Below are 17,858 nucleotides of genomic sequence, written 5' to 3' on the forward strand. Positions count from 1 at the left end.
ACACATGTCCCCCACATATGTCCCACTAAAATCACATGTTCCAATGATTATCTGCACACATATGTACGTGATCACCTGCACACATTTGTACATGATCATTAGCGTACATATGTCCGTGATCACACAAACCATTATACACTTAACGGAATTTTTTTTACCAAAAATATGTAGCAGAATACATTTTGGCTTAAATTTATGCCAAAATTTGATTTTATTGGATTTCTTTTAAAATGGGGAAAAAAGAAAATATTGTTTTTTTTTTTCCAAATTTCCGCTTTTTTTGCGCTTATATCGCAAAAAATAAAAAAGGGAGTCGTGAATAAATACCACCAAAATAAAGCTCTATTTGTGCGAACAAAATGATAAAAATTTCATTTGGGTACAGTGTAGCATGACCGCGCAATTGTCATTGAAAGTGCGAGAGTGATGAAAGCTGAAAATTGGGCTGGGAAGGAAGGGGGCGAAAGTGCCCTGTATTGTAGTGGTTAAAATATTTTTTTCCAGCAAGAACTCATCTATGCAGTCTTTTATTATACTCTTCAATATCTTTCCGACTATAGAAGTTAAACTAACAGGTCTAGGTCTATAGTTGCTTGGTAAAGACGTTGATCCTTTTTAGGGTTGAAAAATGTTTTTATTAAGAACAGCATAACAAATACAAACATGAGGCATCAAATGGAAAAGAAGGGCAGCGAGTTGGCTATCGCCTACAACAGCTGTGCTCGTGCCATCAAACGGTAATAACACAGGGGATTAAAAATGAGGAAGGGGAAGGAAAAATAAACAAAAGAAATAATAAAAAAAAAAAAAAAAAAAGTAATAAAGAGAATGAGGGAGTAGAGATAGAGAAGAGGGGAAAACAAGAAAGAAAGAAGAGAGGAAAGGGAGAAAAAGTCTGCTGAGAGAGCATGGGATAGGAGGAACAGGAACAGTTCTTATGGGGACCATCATTATACATTATGAATCAAAGCTAAGGCGGGGATGAGCTCAAGGGGGGTAGAGAGCATGTCTGCCAGGCTATCGGAGGAAGAGAAGCCGAGCCAAATGTACCACAAAACGTTATATTTGTCATAAGGGTTTTTGTCAAGCACCAGCATCACCATTCTCATGACGTCATTCACTATAGAGACCCACAGTGATAATGGGGGAGCAGTGGTGGGCTTCCATAAAAAGTGAGATGAGTTGCCGAGCTGCAGACTGAGAAAAATGAAAAAGGCATAATGTTTGTGAGGCCACAGAGCCCGGCAAAATGGAGAGGAGGGCAATCTCTTGAGTCAGCTGTAAAGATTCTTCATAAATAGCGTTATACACCTGAAATACTTGAGTTCAGAGGGGTTGTATCTGTTCACACTTCCACCAGACATGGAGGTAAGTACCAGAAGACGTACAACAGCGCCGGCAGGAGTAGATGGGGTAAATTTTGTTTTTCGGGGGAGGGGGGGGGGGTCCCTGTACCATCTGAACAGGATCTTAAAATAGTTTTCCTGTGAGTAGCAGGAAATGGAGAACTTGTGGGTAAAGTGGAATGTGGTCTGCCACTCTCCCCTTGAGGCTCTTTCCCAAATCTGCTGAACACATGTTAGTATGGGGGGGTAGGTCATCATGTGTGAGAGCCTGAATTAAACCATAAAGAGAGGAAAGTAGATGTCTGGGCATGTCTTGGAGAGAGCCTAAAGGAAAGGATGATAGAAGTAGGTGGGTGAGCCAGTCATGCGTATCGTCGGGAATGATCGGGGTCCGGGTCGAATGAAGGTATTGGCCTGGGGCCCTTAAAAAGCAATGGAATGAACCCAGCGTGGGAACCCCTATTTCCTGAGGGAAATCAGGATTGTCGAATAGGGGAGAGGGGTCTGAGGAGAGGACCACACATAGCCCCCTTCGGTACCATAATGTGAGAACAGCAAGAGCGAATCGGAGGTCAAGTGAGAGAAATTTCCCTTGTATCCCCGTAGGAGGGCATGCAAATCAACCAGGGCCAAATCCGGCTCAATCGTGTCAGAGGCTTTTTGGAAAGGACGTGGGAACCACTCAAGGGTGCGTGCCATAAGAGTAGCTTTGTAGTATAATTCAAAGTCTGGTAGTCCAGTGCCACCCTGGAGCTTTGGAAGGTTGAGTAGGTTATAGTTGACTCTAGATAGGCCACGGTTCCAGTTAAAGAGAATGGAAAGTGAGCGTAGGGCAGCAAAGAAGGATTTGGGATTTCAAGCGGGTATGGTTTGGAAGAGACGCAATAGTTTTGGTAGGGTATCCATTTTAATTGTGTTGATTCAGCCAGACACGGTAAAGCGGAGTCCCAACCCCCCCCCCCCCCAGGATTCCAGGTCTTTCCGTAGACGGTAGAGGAGAGGGTTATAGATTATAGTGGTAAACAAGTATCGGTACGCCTTAGTAGGAAATGCCCTTGGTTTGCCATTGGAAGGAGTAGTTGGAACGAACTGAGGATATCATGGGGGCAGTTAGAGCTGTTAAGAGCTTCCATTTTGGAGATATTAAGCTTAAAGTTACTAAAAGAACCGAAGCATCGGTACTCAGAAAACAACGAAGACAGGGTCATATGAGGTTGTTGGGCATAAATCAACAGGTCATCAGCATAAAGGGACAGTTTATGGTGAGCGGAGGGAGTTTGAACGCCTTGGATAGAGGTGCTCTGACGAATAGCACATGCCAAATGCACAATCACAAGGACAAATAGAAGAGGGGTAACCTTGGCAAGTGCTTTGATTCCTTTTTCAACATGGGCACCACATTTGCCCTATGCCAATCCAGTGGCACCATTCCAGTCATTAACGAGTCCCTAAAAATTGGATACAATGGCTTTGAAATGACAGCTCAATTCTTTTAGGATCTGTGGGTGGATTCCAGGTGCTTTATCCACCTTTATTCTGTCTAAATATTTCTGGACCATATCATTTTTAAGCCAGCGAGAGTGCCCCTAAGCTCAGCTCGTTACTTGTATAGAAGACACCTGGAAGGCAGAAAATTAGCTGATTGATAGGGGATCAAATACTGTACTTATTTCAATCATTAAAGTGCAAACCATTTTTTTAACTTTTTTGAAATGCGTTTTTCTGGATATTTTTTATGCTTTTGTGTTTCGCTTACTGTTAAAAAAAAAACAAAAAAAAAAACTACCATTAAAATTTATAGACTGCTAATTTCTTTGTCAGTGGGCAAATGTACAAAATCAGCAGGGGATCAAAAACTTTTTTCTCCCTACTGTATAGGTAAGCTTTATGTATAGGATGTAGGATTTTTAGGGTGCCCCAGAAAAATGAATAGTCAAATGTATAAAAAAAATAGAAATGTATTAATACAAAATGTATAAAGGACATCACAGTATCATACAGTAACCAGCTGTGACCTCTTGCTCTACATGTTTTGCCATACAATGGTTTCCTCAGGAGACTTCTAACAAGCACTGCACGGCATGGTAACTATAGGTGAAAAACAATATATTAAAATCCATATTTAATAATCGGACCAATATTTAACAAATCAAAAATAGAAATGCAAATTTTCTCGCAAATACAGTTAGACCAAGAGTGCCCGCCCCGAACTGTGGAACCTATGATGATACTCTGATGTCTTTTATACATTTTGTATTAATAATTCTCAATTTTTTTATATATATTTGACTAGTCATTTTTCTGGGGCACGCTAAAAATCCTATATCCTCTCTCCTACCAATAAATGTATTCTTAGGGATGTGGTGCCTCTTTGACTATTCAACTTCCAGCAATTCACAATATTTTCTTATGCATAGGAGTTTACTCCCACTTTAACCACTTTGCATCCAGGCCAATTCTGACATCTCTCCTACATGTAAAATTCATAATTTTTTTGCTAGAAAATTACATAGAACCCCCAAACATTATATGTTTTTTAGCAAAGACCCTAGAGAATACAATGGCGGGTGTTGCAACTTTTTATCTCGCACAGTATTTGCGCAGCAATTTTTCGAACACGTTTTTTTTTGGAAAAAAACTGTTTCATGCTTAAAAAAACAGTAAAGTTAGCTCAATTTTTTTGCATAATGTGATAGATGAAGATACGCCGAGTAAATATATACCCAGCATGTCACGCTTCAAAAATGCACACGCTCGTGGAATGGCGCCAAACTTTGGTATTTAAAAATCTGCATAGGCGACATTTTAAATTTTTTTTTTTTACTGGTTACATGTTTTGCGTTACAGAGGAGGTCTAGGGCTAGAATTATTGCTCTCGCTCTAACGTTCGCAGCGATACCTCACATGTGTGGTTTGCACACCGTTTTCATATGTGGGCGGGACTTACTTATGCGTTCGCTTCTGCGTACGAGCTCACAGGGACAGGGGCACTTTACTTTTCTTTTTTTTTTATTGTTAATTTTACTTTTATTTTTTTTAGTTTTGCACTTAAAAAAATAAAAATGTTATTACTTTTATTCCTATTACAAGGAATGTAAACATCCCTTGTAATAGGAATATGGCATGATCGGACCTATTTACAGTGAGATATGGGGTCAATAAGACCTCATATCTCACCTCTAGGCTGGGAAGCCTAAAATAAAAATAAAAATAAAAAAAATAAATAAAAATAAAATGATCACGGCTTCCCAGCTAAGTTGGCGCCGTAATTTTAAATGCAGAGGCCGGGTGTGACGTCATAACATCGTGCCCGGCCTCCGAACAATCATAGAGACTCCGGGGACCATCTGGTCCGCCGGAAATTTCTATGGCATCATCCAGGGGCCGGCGGATCCTGTGCCCGACTCAGTGAGTTGGTAGAAGCACCGGAGGGCGGCAGGAGGGGAGGGGGGGGGGCGTCCCCTCCCGACGCCTGTAAGAACGATCAAGAGGCGGAACAGCCGCTATGCTCGTTCTTATGGTGCAGGGAATCGCCGGCTGAAAATGCCGAAACCTGAATGATGTCTGTGGCCTCAGGCATCATTCAGATATATAACCACTGAAATTCTAGGCCGTCCCTGGACATCCACCCGGTGCGAAGTGGTTAAAGTAAACCATACATTATTTGATTTTCTTTCCTGCAAACACAGGTTGGGTAGTCCCGGCCAGAAGAACCCACAGTAATTACTGCCAACAGCTATAGCATCTGGCAAAAATTGCATGGTGATGGTTCATATCTTAGCCAGTCCCTGCTCAATCAGCCGAAATTTAGACTGTCCGTGGTCAACTTTAGTCTCTAATACAGACTTCACTGGCTGCATGCTCATTCCAGGTTAGTGACCCAAAAAATATAAGGCATCCATGCAACAACCAATCTCAGAAGGAGGTTAGCAACCATAGCTTTTTTTTTTTTTTTTTGCTAAAGATGCTCCCTATAAATCTTCTAAGTTTATGTATACAGCATGAGATGTATTCATCAGCAATCTTTTCTCCCCACAGCTGTCCAAAGCTTCTCTCCACAGCACAAGATCCGCAGCTTTGAAGAAGCCAGGGGTCTGGATCGCATCAATGAGCGCATGCCCCCACGCCGCCCCTCCTCCCAGGACATCAATCTGAACTCTACCGATAAGAACAGTAACAAAGGCCAGCAGTGACCTTCTGAATCTGTCTGCAATTCTCCCGTCACCTCCACCGATATCGTGTGCTCGAGGGCCGGACTCTCAATCCAAGCAAAGGACACATATACACTGCTCTACAACTTTTGACTCAATACTGATCCATACAAACTAATATACTGTATACGGGGGCCCACCCTGGGATATTCGTGTGTGCATACAGCTGTAAACGCGCAGTGTTAATCCGTGTAGCTATAAACATATACCCCCCTATGGGTTATACATAAAGCTGTACACACTCATTGCTGATCTATATAGCTGCACACACAAATTACAATGAGTTATTTGTATGGCTGTACATACTTTCTTGATCCCTAAAGATGTACACACCTACCCCTGTGGGTTTTCCATATGGTTGTACACACAAACCCCTATGGGTTATCTGTATAGCTGTACACACTCATTGCTGATCAGTACAGTTGTACACATTTCCTGGCTCTAAACTGTCACTGCTGATCCCTACTGCTGTGCACAAGTATACAAGCTCTGTATTGCTGTATACACACAGGATATCCATACTGCTGTATTTCTAGGACCTGTACTGTACATGTATACATTGACTTTATAAACCTGGACCCACAATCCTATATGGAGGACTCATAAATGGTGGGGTCCATTATTGCTGTACACACCCACCCTCCAGAAGCCATGCTCCTGTACACCTGGGATTTGTACACTGCCATATAAACAGGAAATCCCATGCACTAGTTGCACAAAGAATCTGCTGTGCATATAAACAATATTCTTACTACTGTATAGACATGCCCCTACAGAGCATTTATATAGCTTTATCTATGGGACCTGCACATGTATTGTGTACATTGAACCCATACTGCTATATACTATACTGCCATACACAAAATACATCTCTAGAATTGTCTACACACAAGACTTTTATTGCTGTTCACATAACCAGGACCACTACCATCCAGAGACCATGCACATGTTGCTGATGTGTATTATCTTACTCAGCGTGTACCGCTCACTGCTCTGCACACATGGTCAGCCTATTACACATGGACTCCATTCTGCTCTACACACATACCTATACAGCAGGGATCTCCAAACTGTGGCCCTTTGCTAGCCTTTATGAGGCCCTTGGGGTACAATTCCTTCGACTGATATGAGGCACTATTCCTCACTAACACCAACAATAGGGCACTATAATCTTCCACTGATACCAATGATGGAATTCTATTCCTCCTACTATAAGGGGGAATACTCCTATTGACCACCAATCCTGAGGTCATATTTATTCTCACTGATGCTGGGCCCGTGACACTTTCTGCCCCTGCTGGCCACAATCCGGCCCTCCTAAAGTCTGAAGGACAATAAAGTGGCCCTTTGCGTGAAAATTTTTGAGACCCTTGCTATACAGGCTCCATTCTGCTCCCCACACATACCTATATAGGATCCATTTCGCTCCACACACATACCTATACAGGATCCATTCTGCTCCCCACACATACCTATACAGCATCCGTTCCGCTCCACACCCATACCTATACAGTATCCGTTCCCTCCCACACACATACCTATACAGGATGCATTTTGCTCCACACACATATCTATACAGGATGCGTGCTGCTCCCCACACACACCTATACAGGATGCGTTCTGATCCATTCCGCTCCACACACATACCTATACAGGATCCATTCTGCTCACCACACATACCTATACAGGATGCGTTCCGCTCTTCACACATACCTATACAGGATCCATTCTGCTCCACACGCATACCTATACATGATCAATATTGCCTCACATCCATACAGGTTCCATAGTGATCTACACACCTAGCTGCTGCTCTGCACACAAACCTTAAGGTACCATAGTAAAATACACAGGCGGGAAATCTAGGCCAACTAATCTACAAGTATTTTGTGCAAAAAGGGTCCAAAATATCATGCCACAGATATCTGCTGTAGAAACAGGGACATATGAATGCAGGGATTACAGATGTACACAGACAGACTGACATCTAAACACACACACACACACACAGGTTTGTTGAACACGAGTTGTGAGCACACACATACACTGAAATGGTCTGTCCCGCAGTTTGTATTCTCTTTGTAAATGTCATTTGCGTTCTATATATATATTTATACATGTGTAATATAAAAGAACCCTGTTTTTTAATGTAGGGGTTGTTTGGCGGCTACAGCTTCAGTATTTACCATACTAAAAGGGCCAGCTGTGTGTCTGCCCCCTCCAACCCAGCACAGAGCCACCTGCACTGCACCCAGGAACAGAGCCGTCCACATGGGCTACTGCTGCATGGAACAAAAACAGCTTTGATTTGGTGCTAATCAGGCTTCTGTGAGCGGTGACACATAGCTGCTGTCCTCACCAGCACTTCAGACTCAGAAAGATGGCAGAATTCCATTACAATGGTATAAATTGGAGCCCTGGCAGAACTGTATTTTATACATTTCAAAAACATTAGATTAAACTTTTATGTTAGAGAAATATACTGCGTCTTCTAAAGTCTGGTAAACACAAGCAGTTTTTTCCTTTAACCCAGTGAGCTGAACAAAGAAAAACTGTGGAGCTCGCTGTACTAAAGCCCCGTACACACCGGCCGAATGTATGGTGGCATCAGGCCGTTCAATAGAAAACTAGTTTTCCTTCAGTCCGCTGGGTTGAACAAAAAAAAAAGTGTGTACTAGGCTTAACGATGCGATGTTAGTACAACGATCTCCCCACTGTGCTGTTGTGTTCTCACAGAGGGACTGCCTCCCCGCCAGAACACACCAGTCAGCACTCGCAACCATTGGCTGTGAGTGCTGATCGGATGCCAAACAGCTTCTGGTTTTCCAGCTCGCTCGTTCAACAGAAGCTGGTGGTATGACCATTTCTGTCAGATGAGGAGATGTACACACTGTCCGAAAGATGGCAGGTAACTACCGAAGCCACCATTTTTGCCCGATTTGTATACCTAGCATAAAGTTCACAAAAGGAGAGACAGACTCTGAATGAACAGACTGCATGTAATCTGATTCTAGAGCAGTTTACAGCAGCCAATGTGTGTACTTCCTTTCATAGACTGCAGTGTCTTTCTTCCATCCTACTCATCCTTTCTCCCTTTAAAGTGGAAGTAAACCCTCCTATTGTTTTCAGCCAAGAAAGCTGCCATCTTGACCTCTGATCTTCAACTGCCACGATGCTGCATATGTGATCAGTTATGACACCAGTCATTGGATGATATGACAGTTTGGTTGACCGCACAAGCAAATGTGACCGCAAGCAATTCCAGCATGCTGGGAATGTAACTGTTTTCTGAAACCGTTAAATCAATGGGTTTACTTCCGCCTTAATTGTGTTAATAGCTAAAGTTGGCCATATGCTGTCCAAACGCTGTTTAGGAATCCATTCATATCCACCCACAGCTTGAATTTCAGCTCATTCAGCAGGAATTGGCTGGAAATCCAGCCGCGTATGGCAAGCTTAGGGCAGGACTTCAGCAGAATCTACCCTAGGTTAATTATTTGGCATATACAGCTGTGTAAATCTGTTAAAAGCACTACTACAGGGTAAAAAAAAACACATCTCTGCCTATAGAGTGTTGATTACATTTTGACTACTTGTCATTTAAAATGTGAGAGTCACATTCCAATGATCTGCTGTGTATTTTATAAAATGTGACCTTTCTATGATGAGTCTTAGTTTCATACTGCTGCGTGATTCTCTGTATCAGTGCTCATAAATATGGTCAGAAAGCTTTAGTCTTCTGCATTTTTTTAATTTATTTATTTTTTGATTGAAGATTTTTAATGTACAGGTGAGAGAACTGTACATGATGATTTTTTTTTTTCTTTTTAAGACGCTGTATGCAGCAAATCACAGCATTTGATAACGAACATACGATTGGCTGTAGTCACACAGGGGTGGGTGGTGGGGGTTTTTAAATGATTGCTAGTGATCTACTTCTTTCATAACCAATTGACAGAAGTAGCTATGTAATGCTATGTATTCCCTGCTAGCCACACTCATCTGGCTTTTCACACAGCTTCTATATGAAACTGTAACCTCTTGTTACATGTCGCTGCAGCATGTGTGTGGCTGACTCTGCTGAAATCTCAAAGAAAGTATGGTATGCATTTTGACCTACCATTCTCTAAGGCTGGGTTCACATATGTGAGAATTGTGTGGATTTCCCTGCATCCAATTCGCATGACAGGCAAATTTGCCCGCCTCCCTTAGGAGCCGGTTCAGACGGGTCGGGGTTTCCGCATTCCGCACCCAGAAGGGTCCTGTGTGTCTTTGGGTCCGATTTAGGTGTGGATTCGGGCAAAAATTCTGATCTGATTCGCACCTGAACTAGTGAACAGGGACGCACCGGGCCCCATGCTTTGAACCACGACCTTACTTGTCAAATAAGAATAGTGGCAGAGCCAGGTACAAAAGCTAGAACTTAAGGCTGTGTTCCCCTTATTGGGTTTTATTTTCTATTGTTCTATGTTTCTATTACTGTACATAACATTAAAGGAATACTGTCACACGAGAATATGTAGCCTGCCATTGCCGACTTCATCTGAAAATGCTAGTAGCCTGGCTGTGTCATGCTGCTCTTTTCCCTTCTCCAGTGAAGTTCTAATCTGCATGCTTGTTCAAGGAACTGAAGCCATAGGATCAATATGACAGTCAAGCAGTTGGCTTTATCAGAAGAATGACTCCACAATGGCAGGCTGGTCTCGGCACAGATTATCTTTAGTTTTTGGAAAATTTCTTGACTAAGTGCTGGTCTAAATGGCACCCTTGTACCACCATACCTCCTAAGCCTGGTTTCCCCCACTTCTGCAGATGTAAGTAGCCCACCACTCAGAACTTAGCCTGACATGGAATGTATGATGACCACAAATGGACAAGCTGCCCTCCTTTGACCATGTACTGCACATATTATCTACCACGCTGCCTGGGATATGATTCCCCCTTTGCAGAAGGCAACATCATAGGAGCTCTGCAGACTGAACTCTGTCATGGGTGACACCTCACTCCAATTGCACTGCCGTGGGTGGCTCTGCTGTATCTGGGCGGCTCTGCATGCACAGAATGTACCGCTGGTGGAGAGGCGGCTGCGCACAGCTGGTCTTGCAAGCACTAATGGTTGTAACTAAGAGAATTTAATTTATTTTCATTCTTGAAGGGGTCATAAAGAACCTCGCACACTCCTGTTCACCCCTGTACCTCCCCCTGTTAGGGCACATCCATTGTGTTGGGGGGTAATTTTAGGGCTATCTACAGAGGAAACCTTTGTACTACAAGGGCTTTTGGTGACACAAAGTTGTAAAATTAATATGGCGCTCAAATACTAGGATACCCATATTGTAAAGGAGAACTCCAGGCTAGGATGATGAGTGCAGCCTAAAGCCAAAATTACGGGTACACAATTTTTCATTTACTTTTTTTTTTTTTTTATTTAATATACAAATTAACATGGCTGTTATGTGTTGCCATAAACTCCCTTTTTCTTCTGGAACTTTGCTGAGATTGTGAGCCGTGGCTTGCCACAAGTTGACTTTTTAATACCAATAGTTGTGGTCAAAAGTAAAAAAAAAAAGCCACACAGATCAGAATTTTTTAAAATGTAACACAATCAGCTGATCAACTAGAAATGTGACAGCACTTTAAAGTAAACCTGTCAACCATTTTGAATTTTTATGCCCCGTGCACACGAGCGAATTTTCCGTTGGAAAAAACTTGGATGGTTTTTCCGGCGGAATTCCGCTGAAGCTTGGCTTGCATACACATGGTCACGCAAGTTTTCCGAACTTTCGACCGTCAAGAACGCGGCGACATACAACACTGACGAACCGAGAAAATGAAGTTCAATGCTTCCAAGCATGCGTAGGAATTTTGCGTAGCGGAATTTGTGTAGACAATCAGAATTTCCGATCAAAACTTTTTCCGACCGAAAAATAGAGAACCTGCTCTCAATTTTTTGCTGGCTGGAATTCTGCCAGCAAAAGTCCGATGGAGCGTACACACCGTTGGAATTTCTGACCAAAAGCTCTCATACGACTTCTGCTGGCAGAATTTCTGATCGTGTGTATGGGGCTTTAGTGGTAAATTTCTGCCTAGATTTGCTCTTTTCATATCTGCTGCAAAGTGTGCTCCTCACATGAACGGTGGTATGAGTGGTAGATGGCAGGGTAGAGTCTGAGAGAGGTACACAGAAGAGACTTTACTGGCTGATCCCTAAGAAATGAGACCTAGTGGTATTTGCTTTAGGGCCGACTTTAATTTCCAAAAGTTCAAACTTTCTAACAGGTGTACTCATGAAAAAGTTGATTCTCCTGATAATGGAGGAGAAATCCTGCCCTTCCCTGAAATGTGACATCAAATGTTGTAATCTTTATTTGGCATAAAGTGCTAGTGCCAATGAATGTTTGCGTTCTCTCATGCATTTGTTGGGTCCTTAAAGTGGAATCTAATAAAAAGAACCCTGTGATACATAAGCTGGGCATAGATGGCTCAAATTTTGACTGGATCCTGCTGAACTAGCTTTAATGTGAGCTGTTGGTGGCCCTGCAAGCACCACCTAGCTTGAAGAAATTTGATTTAAAATCAGCTGCGCCAGGTAGAAAATTATTAGCTCACCAATTGCTGCATCCTATCAGGTGCAGTTCCTGTTCAGGCAGTTCTTTTTGAACTTTCAAGCACAAAACCGCACATATTGCTTGGTGTATTTTGGGGTGCCATTAACAATGAATGACACCACAAGTGCAACATTAACTATTCTTTTTTGCACATTGTAAATGTATGCAAGATCACATGATACACAAGTGTGAATGCAAGCTTAGCATGGATGGGGAAACCACGGACTGAATAGAAAATCAAGCCGTGTATCCTTACCCTTACCTCTGGGTGACTGAAAGGATTACCTTTTGGTTTCTAATAACTTGTACTTCCTGATATCACCTGTGAAGTGCTGAAATTTGCTTTTGGGTAATATCCAGAAGGAACCATTTTTTTGTATTTAACAGTTTGCCACATGACTTTGTTAGACTATAATGGCACCAACTGGAGTTCTTCTTTAATAACCAGGGGCCAGTACTGCCATGGCAATAAGGCACTCAGGAGCTGGGTTACCTTAGACAATCTCATCCTTAGAGCATCTCCTGCGGGGTCCTTTGAGAACCACATAAGAGACACATCATCCAGATATGAGGACGTTTTCCATGGTTCCTCTAGACACGTAGCGGCACAGTAATTCCTACATCCACATTCAGGTTTTAGATGGCCCATCCTAGGGGAAGCTTGGCGGTGTGCCCAGTCCCCTGCTCTCCATCTTCATTAATCTTCTCTCCATTAAGTTTATTATTTGCTGAGTTGTCTTGTATTAAAAAGGAAAAAAAAAAAAGAAAAAAAAATGATGGAAATGTTTTTAAAGAAGTACAATGCTGATTTTTTTTTTCCACAAGAGAATGGGAGGAAAAAAACGTTCAGATTAAATGACAAAATAGTTAACCAAGGTGTCTGTTGTCTTTTTTTTTTTGTGAACAGGGTTGTGTTGAGCTGATATGAGAGGTGAGCAGTGATTGTGTTATGAACTGCGCAGTTTCCTGACGTTGGGGTGCCAAGGCATATGTATGTGGTTATGCGCAGTTCCATCTATTTGTGCGATTTCTTTCATTATTTACTATTCCTATTCTAATGCAAAATGCATTGAAGATAACATGGTAGCTGCGTGATGCAGAAGAAGGTAAGTATGCTTCCCTGGCAATGCTGGGATCCAGTTGTTGATCAGGGAGACACTTCTCTGTAGTAGGCAGAACAACAAAAAAAAACACTGCCAGTGTGTCCATTAGCAGGGGGTGTTTTGGCAGAAAAAAACTTGACGCTTGTAAACGTGTCTAAGCACATGTTAATGTTAGGTGTGTTTAGCGATTTAGCAGTAATTCATTTTAATGGCCAGAATAAATTATTATTCCGGCCAATGAAATAAAATAAAAGTCCAAGCGCTTGATGCCTGTAAATGCTCCAAAACTCTTAAAAATGCTATAAATTTTTACAAGCGTAAGGCTTATTTTCTGCCAAAAGCTACTGCCAGGAACAGAGTAGTCTAGGAGAGCTTGTAAAACAGCCTGTGTGCATGAGGTCTTGTAACACCTTTTTTGTTTTTGTTTGTTTTTTAAAATCAATTTGTACATTGACTAGAAATATGAATAACTTCCTTCATCTAAGAGACAGGTAGAAGCTAAATGGAAAAACTTCTCCAGCTCAGGGTTACTGGCCATACAAAAAAAACATTGTGTGCTGGTACTGGTGGGGCTGAGTAAAGACTGTACAGAGACATTTTATATTGGTAACATTTCCAGAATCCCTTGGGAAATGGGTAGGTTATATGGTGCACATTCTATTAATAGATTCCTTTTATGGCTGTATTTTGTACGTGTGTTGCTGCACAACATTATATCCTATTTGTTATGACCTTTGTATATTTTTATGGCATCATATATGTGCTCTTTAACTCTATGACTGCCAGGGAAGCGTGTATAGCAACTGCCGACATGTTTCTGTAAATGTGAAGAACACACAGAAGGTTATAGAAAGGAGAACATTTATGTGCAGTTCTAGCATGTGCACATTTATAAGCTGCTGTTACAGTGCCTTGAAAAAGTATTTATACCCCTTGAAATTTTCCACATTTTGTCATGTTACAAACAAAAACGTAAATGTATTTTATTGGGATTTCATGTGATAGACCAACACAAAGTGGCACATAACTGTGAAGTGGAGGGAAAACGATAAATGGTTTTCAAATTGTTTATGGGTTATTGGTATCCCCAGGATAGTGATGTGGACTATCCAATGTCACCAGATGGTTGGTAGTGGCTGTCTGTAGGATGACCAGTTGTATGGACTATATTTATTTTTCATACATCATGGGACACAGGCTAATATTCATTACCTACTGTTCTACTTCATCTCCAGGTGAATTGACACTGGTAGACCAAAGGTCTTTAGACAGGAAGTTATCCCCTATATAACCCCTATAATACAGGAAGTACTTCAGTTTTTTTTACCAATGTCTGCAAGGTGGATGGCATGGTTGTTTGAGCTCCAGGTCTCTAGTCCCATAAATGGTTTTTAAATGAATGAGGGGACTGACCGATCGGATCCATTAGACACAGGCTCTATATGCTTAGAAAAATGGTACCCGAGCCTTGCAAAGAAGATTTAAGATCCTGCAAGGTTTTGCCAGTAACGCAACCTCTGTGTCCTGGACCCTGCGAAGTGGAATCCTGGACACCACAGCGCTAAGGCATTCCTGCAGGGTGCTGTACAGGTCCAAGGGAGCGGACCCTAAACATGAAAAGGGTACCTAGTCCTTGAAGGTCCTCAAGTAACAGGAACCCGCCGTGATGGGTGAAGATTGGGCTCTTAGTTTACTAAGCTTCCCTGCACCTGGATGGGTAAGTGAAACCTATTTACTTATTGTGGGGTGTCCCAGTGATCAGTCAAGCTAGCTAGAGGCTGGACACCTGTGTTTGCAAAATGTACCCTTTTTGCTTGTGTCTGGCTGTTTTTATACCTGTATGATGATGCACGACGGTGTGCCAATTTTGCCCTGGTTCGCCGTGCATTGCTGTGCTTGTCAGTTTGGCAGGCCATAGCGCACGCAGCTTCACCTAAAGCCGCACATACACCATAGCCTTTATGCACACGAAGATTCACGTCATACGTGAATACAGCCATGCCATTCGCTGGGACCGCGTATGTGCGTGCGCACGCATGCACAGAACATTCTGGCTCACAGCCAGCTTATTTAAGCTGTGAATGCCAAGCATGCAGTGTTTTCAGAAGGCAGCTGTGGGACACAGAGCAGGCTCTGAACCAGGCATTTGCAGCAGTTCATTTCTCCTTACCCGGGTCGTGAGTCACCAGGTGTTGCTTGGTGGGCTAAAGGTGCTTGGCAGGATTGTTGCATAGGGGCTTGGTGAGCCCTATTAAAGGGTCTCCCTTCTGAGGTGTGTTAGAACTACACCCAGGTACTCTTTTTGTGGCTTGTAAATTACTTCAAAAAGAGGAGCGGGACTAACACTACAGGCAAGGGCACGCCTATGTCATCAGTAGTTACTGATGAACCTAGTCGTATCCCTAGTGCTGTATCCCCTGAAGGACCAGAGGCTTCTGGGCAATCTGAGCCACTGCGCTTATCTGATATTGTGCCCACAGTCAATGCTGCTGCTTCACCCTTTTTCACCAAACATGAACTGTCCTCGGTCCTAGCCGGGTTAGAGCACAGGATTGCTGGCACGATTGCCTCCCTCCCCGCAGGGTGGCAAAGAAGCGTGACAGATTCCCCCTCCCCGGAGCCTTCTAGTCTGGAGCAGGAATAGGTTGAGGATGGGGTGGAGCTAAAAGCTCAGGATTCTGTGGAGGGCCTGGCAGATAAGTCTGCTTCTGAGCAATCTGGACAAGAAGATATCCAGTTGATGTCTGCCTCTCAGTCGCAGAGGCTTTTGATCCAGACTCTTACCGAGATGGTTCATTCTGCCTTTAAGTTGCCTTTTACAGAGGTGACTGAGCCCCCCCGATCTACTTTGGGTTCCCGAGTCCTCTTCAGGCAGCACAGGTTTTCCCCTTGCACCCTTTGTTGGAACAAGCGGTGTATGCCGATTGGGAACATCCTAAGCCCTTGTACACACGGTCGGAGAATCTGTCGGAATGAGTCTTATCGGACCGTGTCGTCAGATAATCCGACTGTGTGTGGTATGCATCGGACTGATTCCGTCCGAATCTCCGTCCAACCCAATTTTCCAACATGTTGGAAATATTTCCCGACCAACTGGGCTGGACGGACCTAATCCGATCATGTGTAGAGCATTTTCATCGGACCAAGTGCCACGCATGCTCAGATCAAATTCCTACATCAAAGCTATTGGCTACTAGCCTGAATGTAGTCCCATCGTAACGAAATTACGTCATCACGTTCTGAAAGATCGGATTTTTCGACAACTTGGCCCGACCGTGTGTATGCAACAGTTTCGGACACAATCCGTTGGACTAAATCCGACGGATTTGGTTGGCAAAACCTCCGACCGTGTGTACGTGGACTAAGAGATTTTCCCTTTTATATCCCATGGATGAAAAGTTTGTTAAAAAGTAGAGCATGCCAGCTGTAGATGCGACAGTCTCTTCCTTAAACAAGAACTTGACCACTTCAGCCCCGGAAGGTTCTACCCTCTTCCTGACCAGAGCACTTTTTACATTTTGGCACTGTGTCGCTTTAACTGCTCATTGCACGGGCATGCAATGCTGTACCCAAACAACATTTTCATCCTTTTTTTTCCCACAAATAGAGCTTTCTTTTGGTGCTATTTGATCACCTCTGCACTCAAGGGGTTAATGTGTTCCCTAGTGTGTGTTCTAACTGAAGAGGGGGGGGGGGGGATTGTGCAGGGGAATTGACAGATCGTTGTTCATACTCTGTATGAACAGACGATCTGTGTGTTCTCCCCTCAGAGAACCGGAAACTGTGTGTTCTCCCCTCAGAGAACCGGAAACTGTGTGTTTACACATGTAGATCTCCCTTGCTGGGCCCCTCCCCCCGGAAACTCTTATCACCCCGTGGGACAAACACTTCTCCCGGCTGCTGAGTAACCTGTGGAGGCTACCAATTCGTTATCAACTACTGGAGGGCCCCAAACTCAAAGACGAGGTGAGTCTGGGTGCCGCAATTGGGGGTAGGACAGTGATGGGGTGTATATAATCAGCAGGGTGTCCGTATTACATGTGGGGTGTATATTATGAATGGGGTGTCATATTGTATCTGACAATTAGTGGGGGCTAATAGTATATGTGGGGTGTGTGTTATCAGTGGGGGGCAGTATTATATGTGGGGTGTATATTATTAGTGGGGGGGGGTCAGTATTTTGTGTTTGCAGAGCTGCAGCGGAGAGGTAGGAATATGCCTGCTAGAACTATGGTTCCAGCCCAGGGATGAACATCGCTGCCTGGACAGGGTTAACACAGATCACGGCTGCCACTCACCTCCCGCTGTGCGGCATTGACCTGTTTCTCCTCCAAGGTAGATGGCTGAGCTGTGTGTCTCTCAGCCTCAAAGCGCACCGGCCCTGAAAATGACATCCCCCTCCTCTCTCTGCATGGACGTGAGAAGAGATGGGGCTCATCAGCTCCTCCTCCTCCTGGGTCTGCCCCAAATACACTTCCCGGGCATGTTTGAACCCAGGAAAATAAAAGCTGCAGACAATCTGCGCCTCAGCCTCCATCCTGAGATGAGTAAGCTCACCCTCTCTCCTGCCTCCCAGTGTATAAAATGATT

At 43.3% G+C, this 17,858-nt stretch overlaps 1 protein-coding gene across 3 annotated transcripts in view; it reads left to right on the forward strand.

Moving 5' to 3' along the window:
* Nucleotides 1-13,036, forward strand: part of PPP3CC (protein phosphatase 3 catalytic subunit gamma) — a 170,721-nt gene extending 157,685 nt beyond the window's left edge. For all 3 annotated transcript variants that reach the window (XM_077469843.1, XM_077469845.1, XM_077469846.1), the window contains exon 14: nt 5,385-13,036. In XM_077469843.1, the coding sequence (XP_077325969.1) occupies nt 5,385-5,539 (155 nt within the window). In that variant the 3' untranslated portion in view covers nt 5,540-13,036. The remainder of the gene's footprint in view (nt 1-5,384) is intronic.
* Nucleotides 13,037-17,858: the final 4,822 nt, after the last annotated feature.

Source organism: Lithobates pipiens, unplaced genomic scaffold, assembly GCF_037356315.1.
Source record: "Lithobates pipiens isolate NorthernLeopardFrog02 unplaced genomic scaffold, aLitPip1_a1.2 Scaffold_8, whole genome shotgun sequence".
Lineage (NCBI taxonomy): Eukaryota > Metazoa > Chordata > Amphibia > Anura > Ranidae > Lithobates > Lithobates pipiens.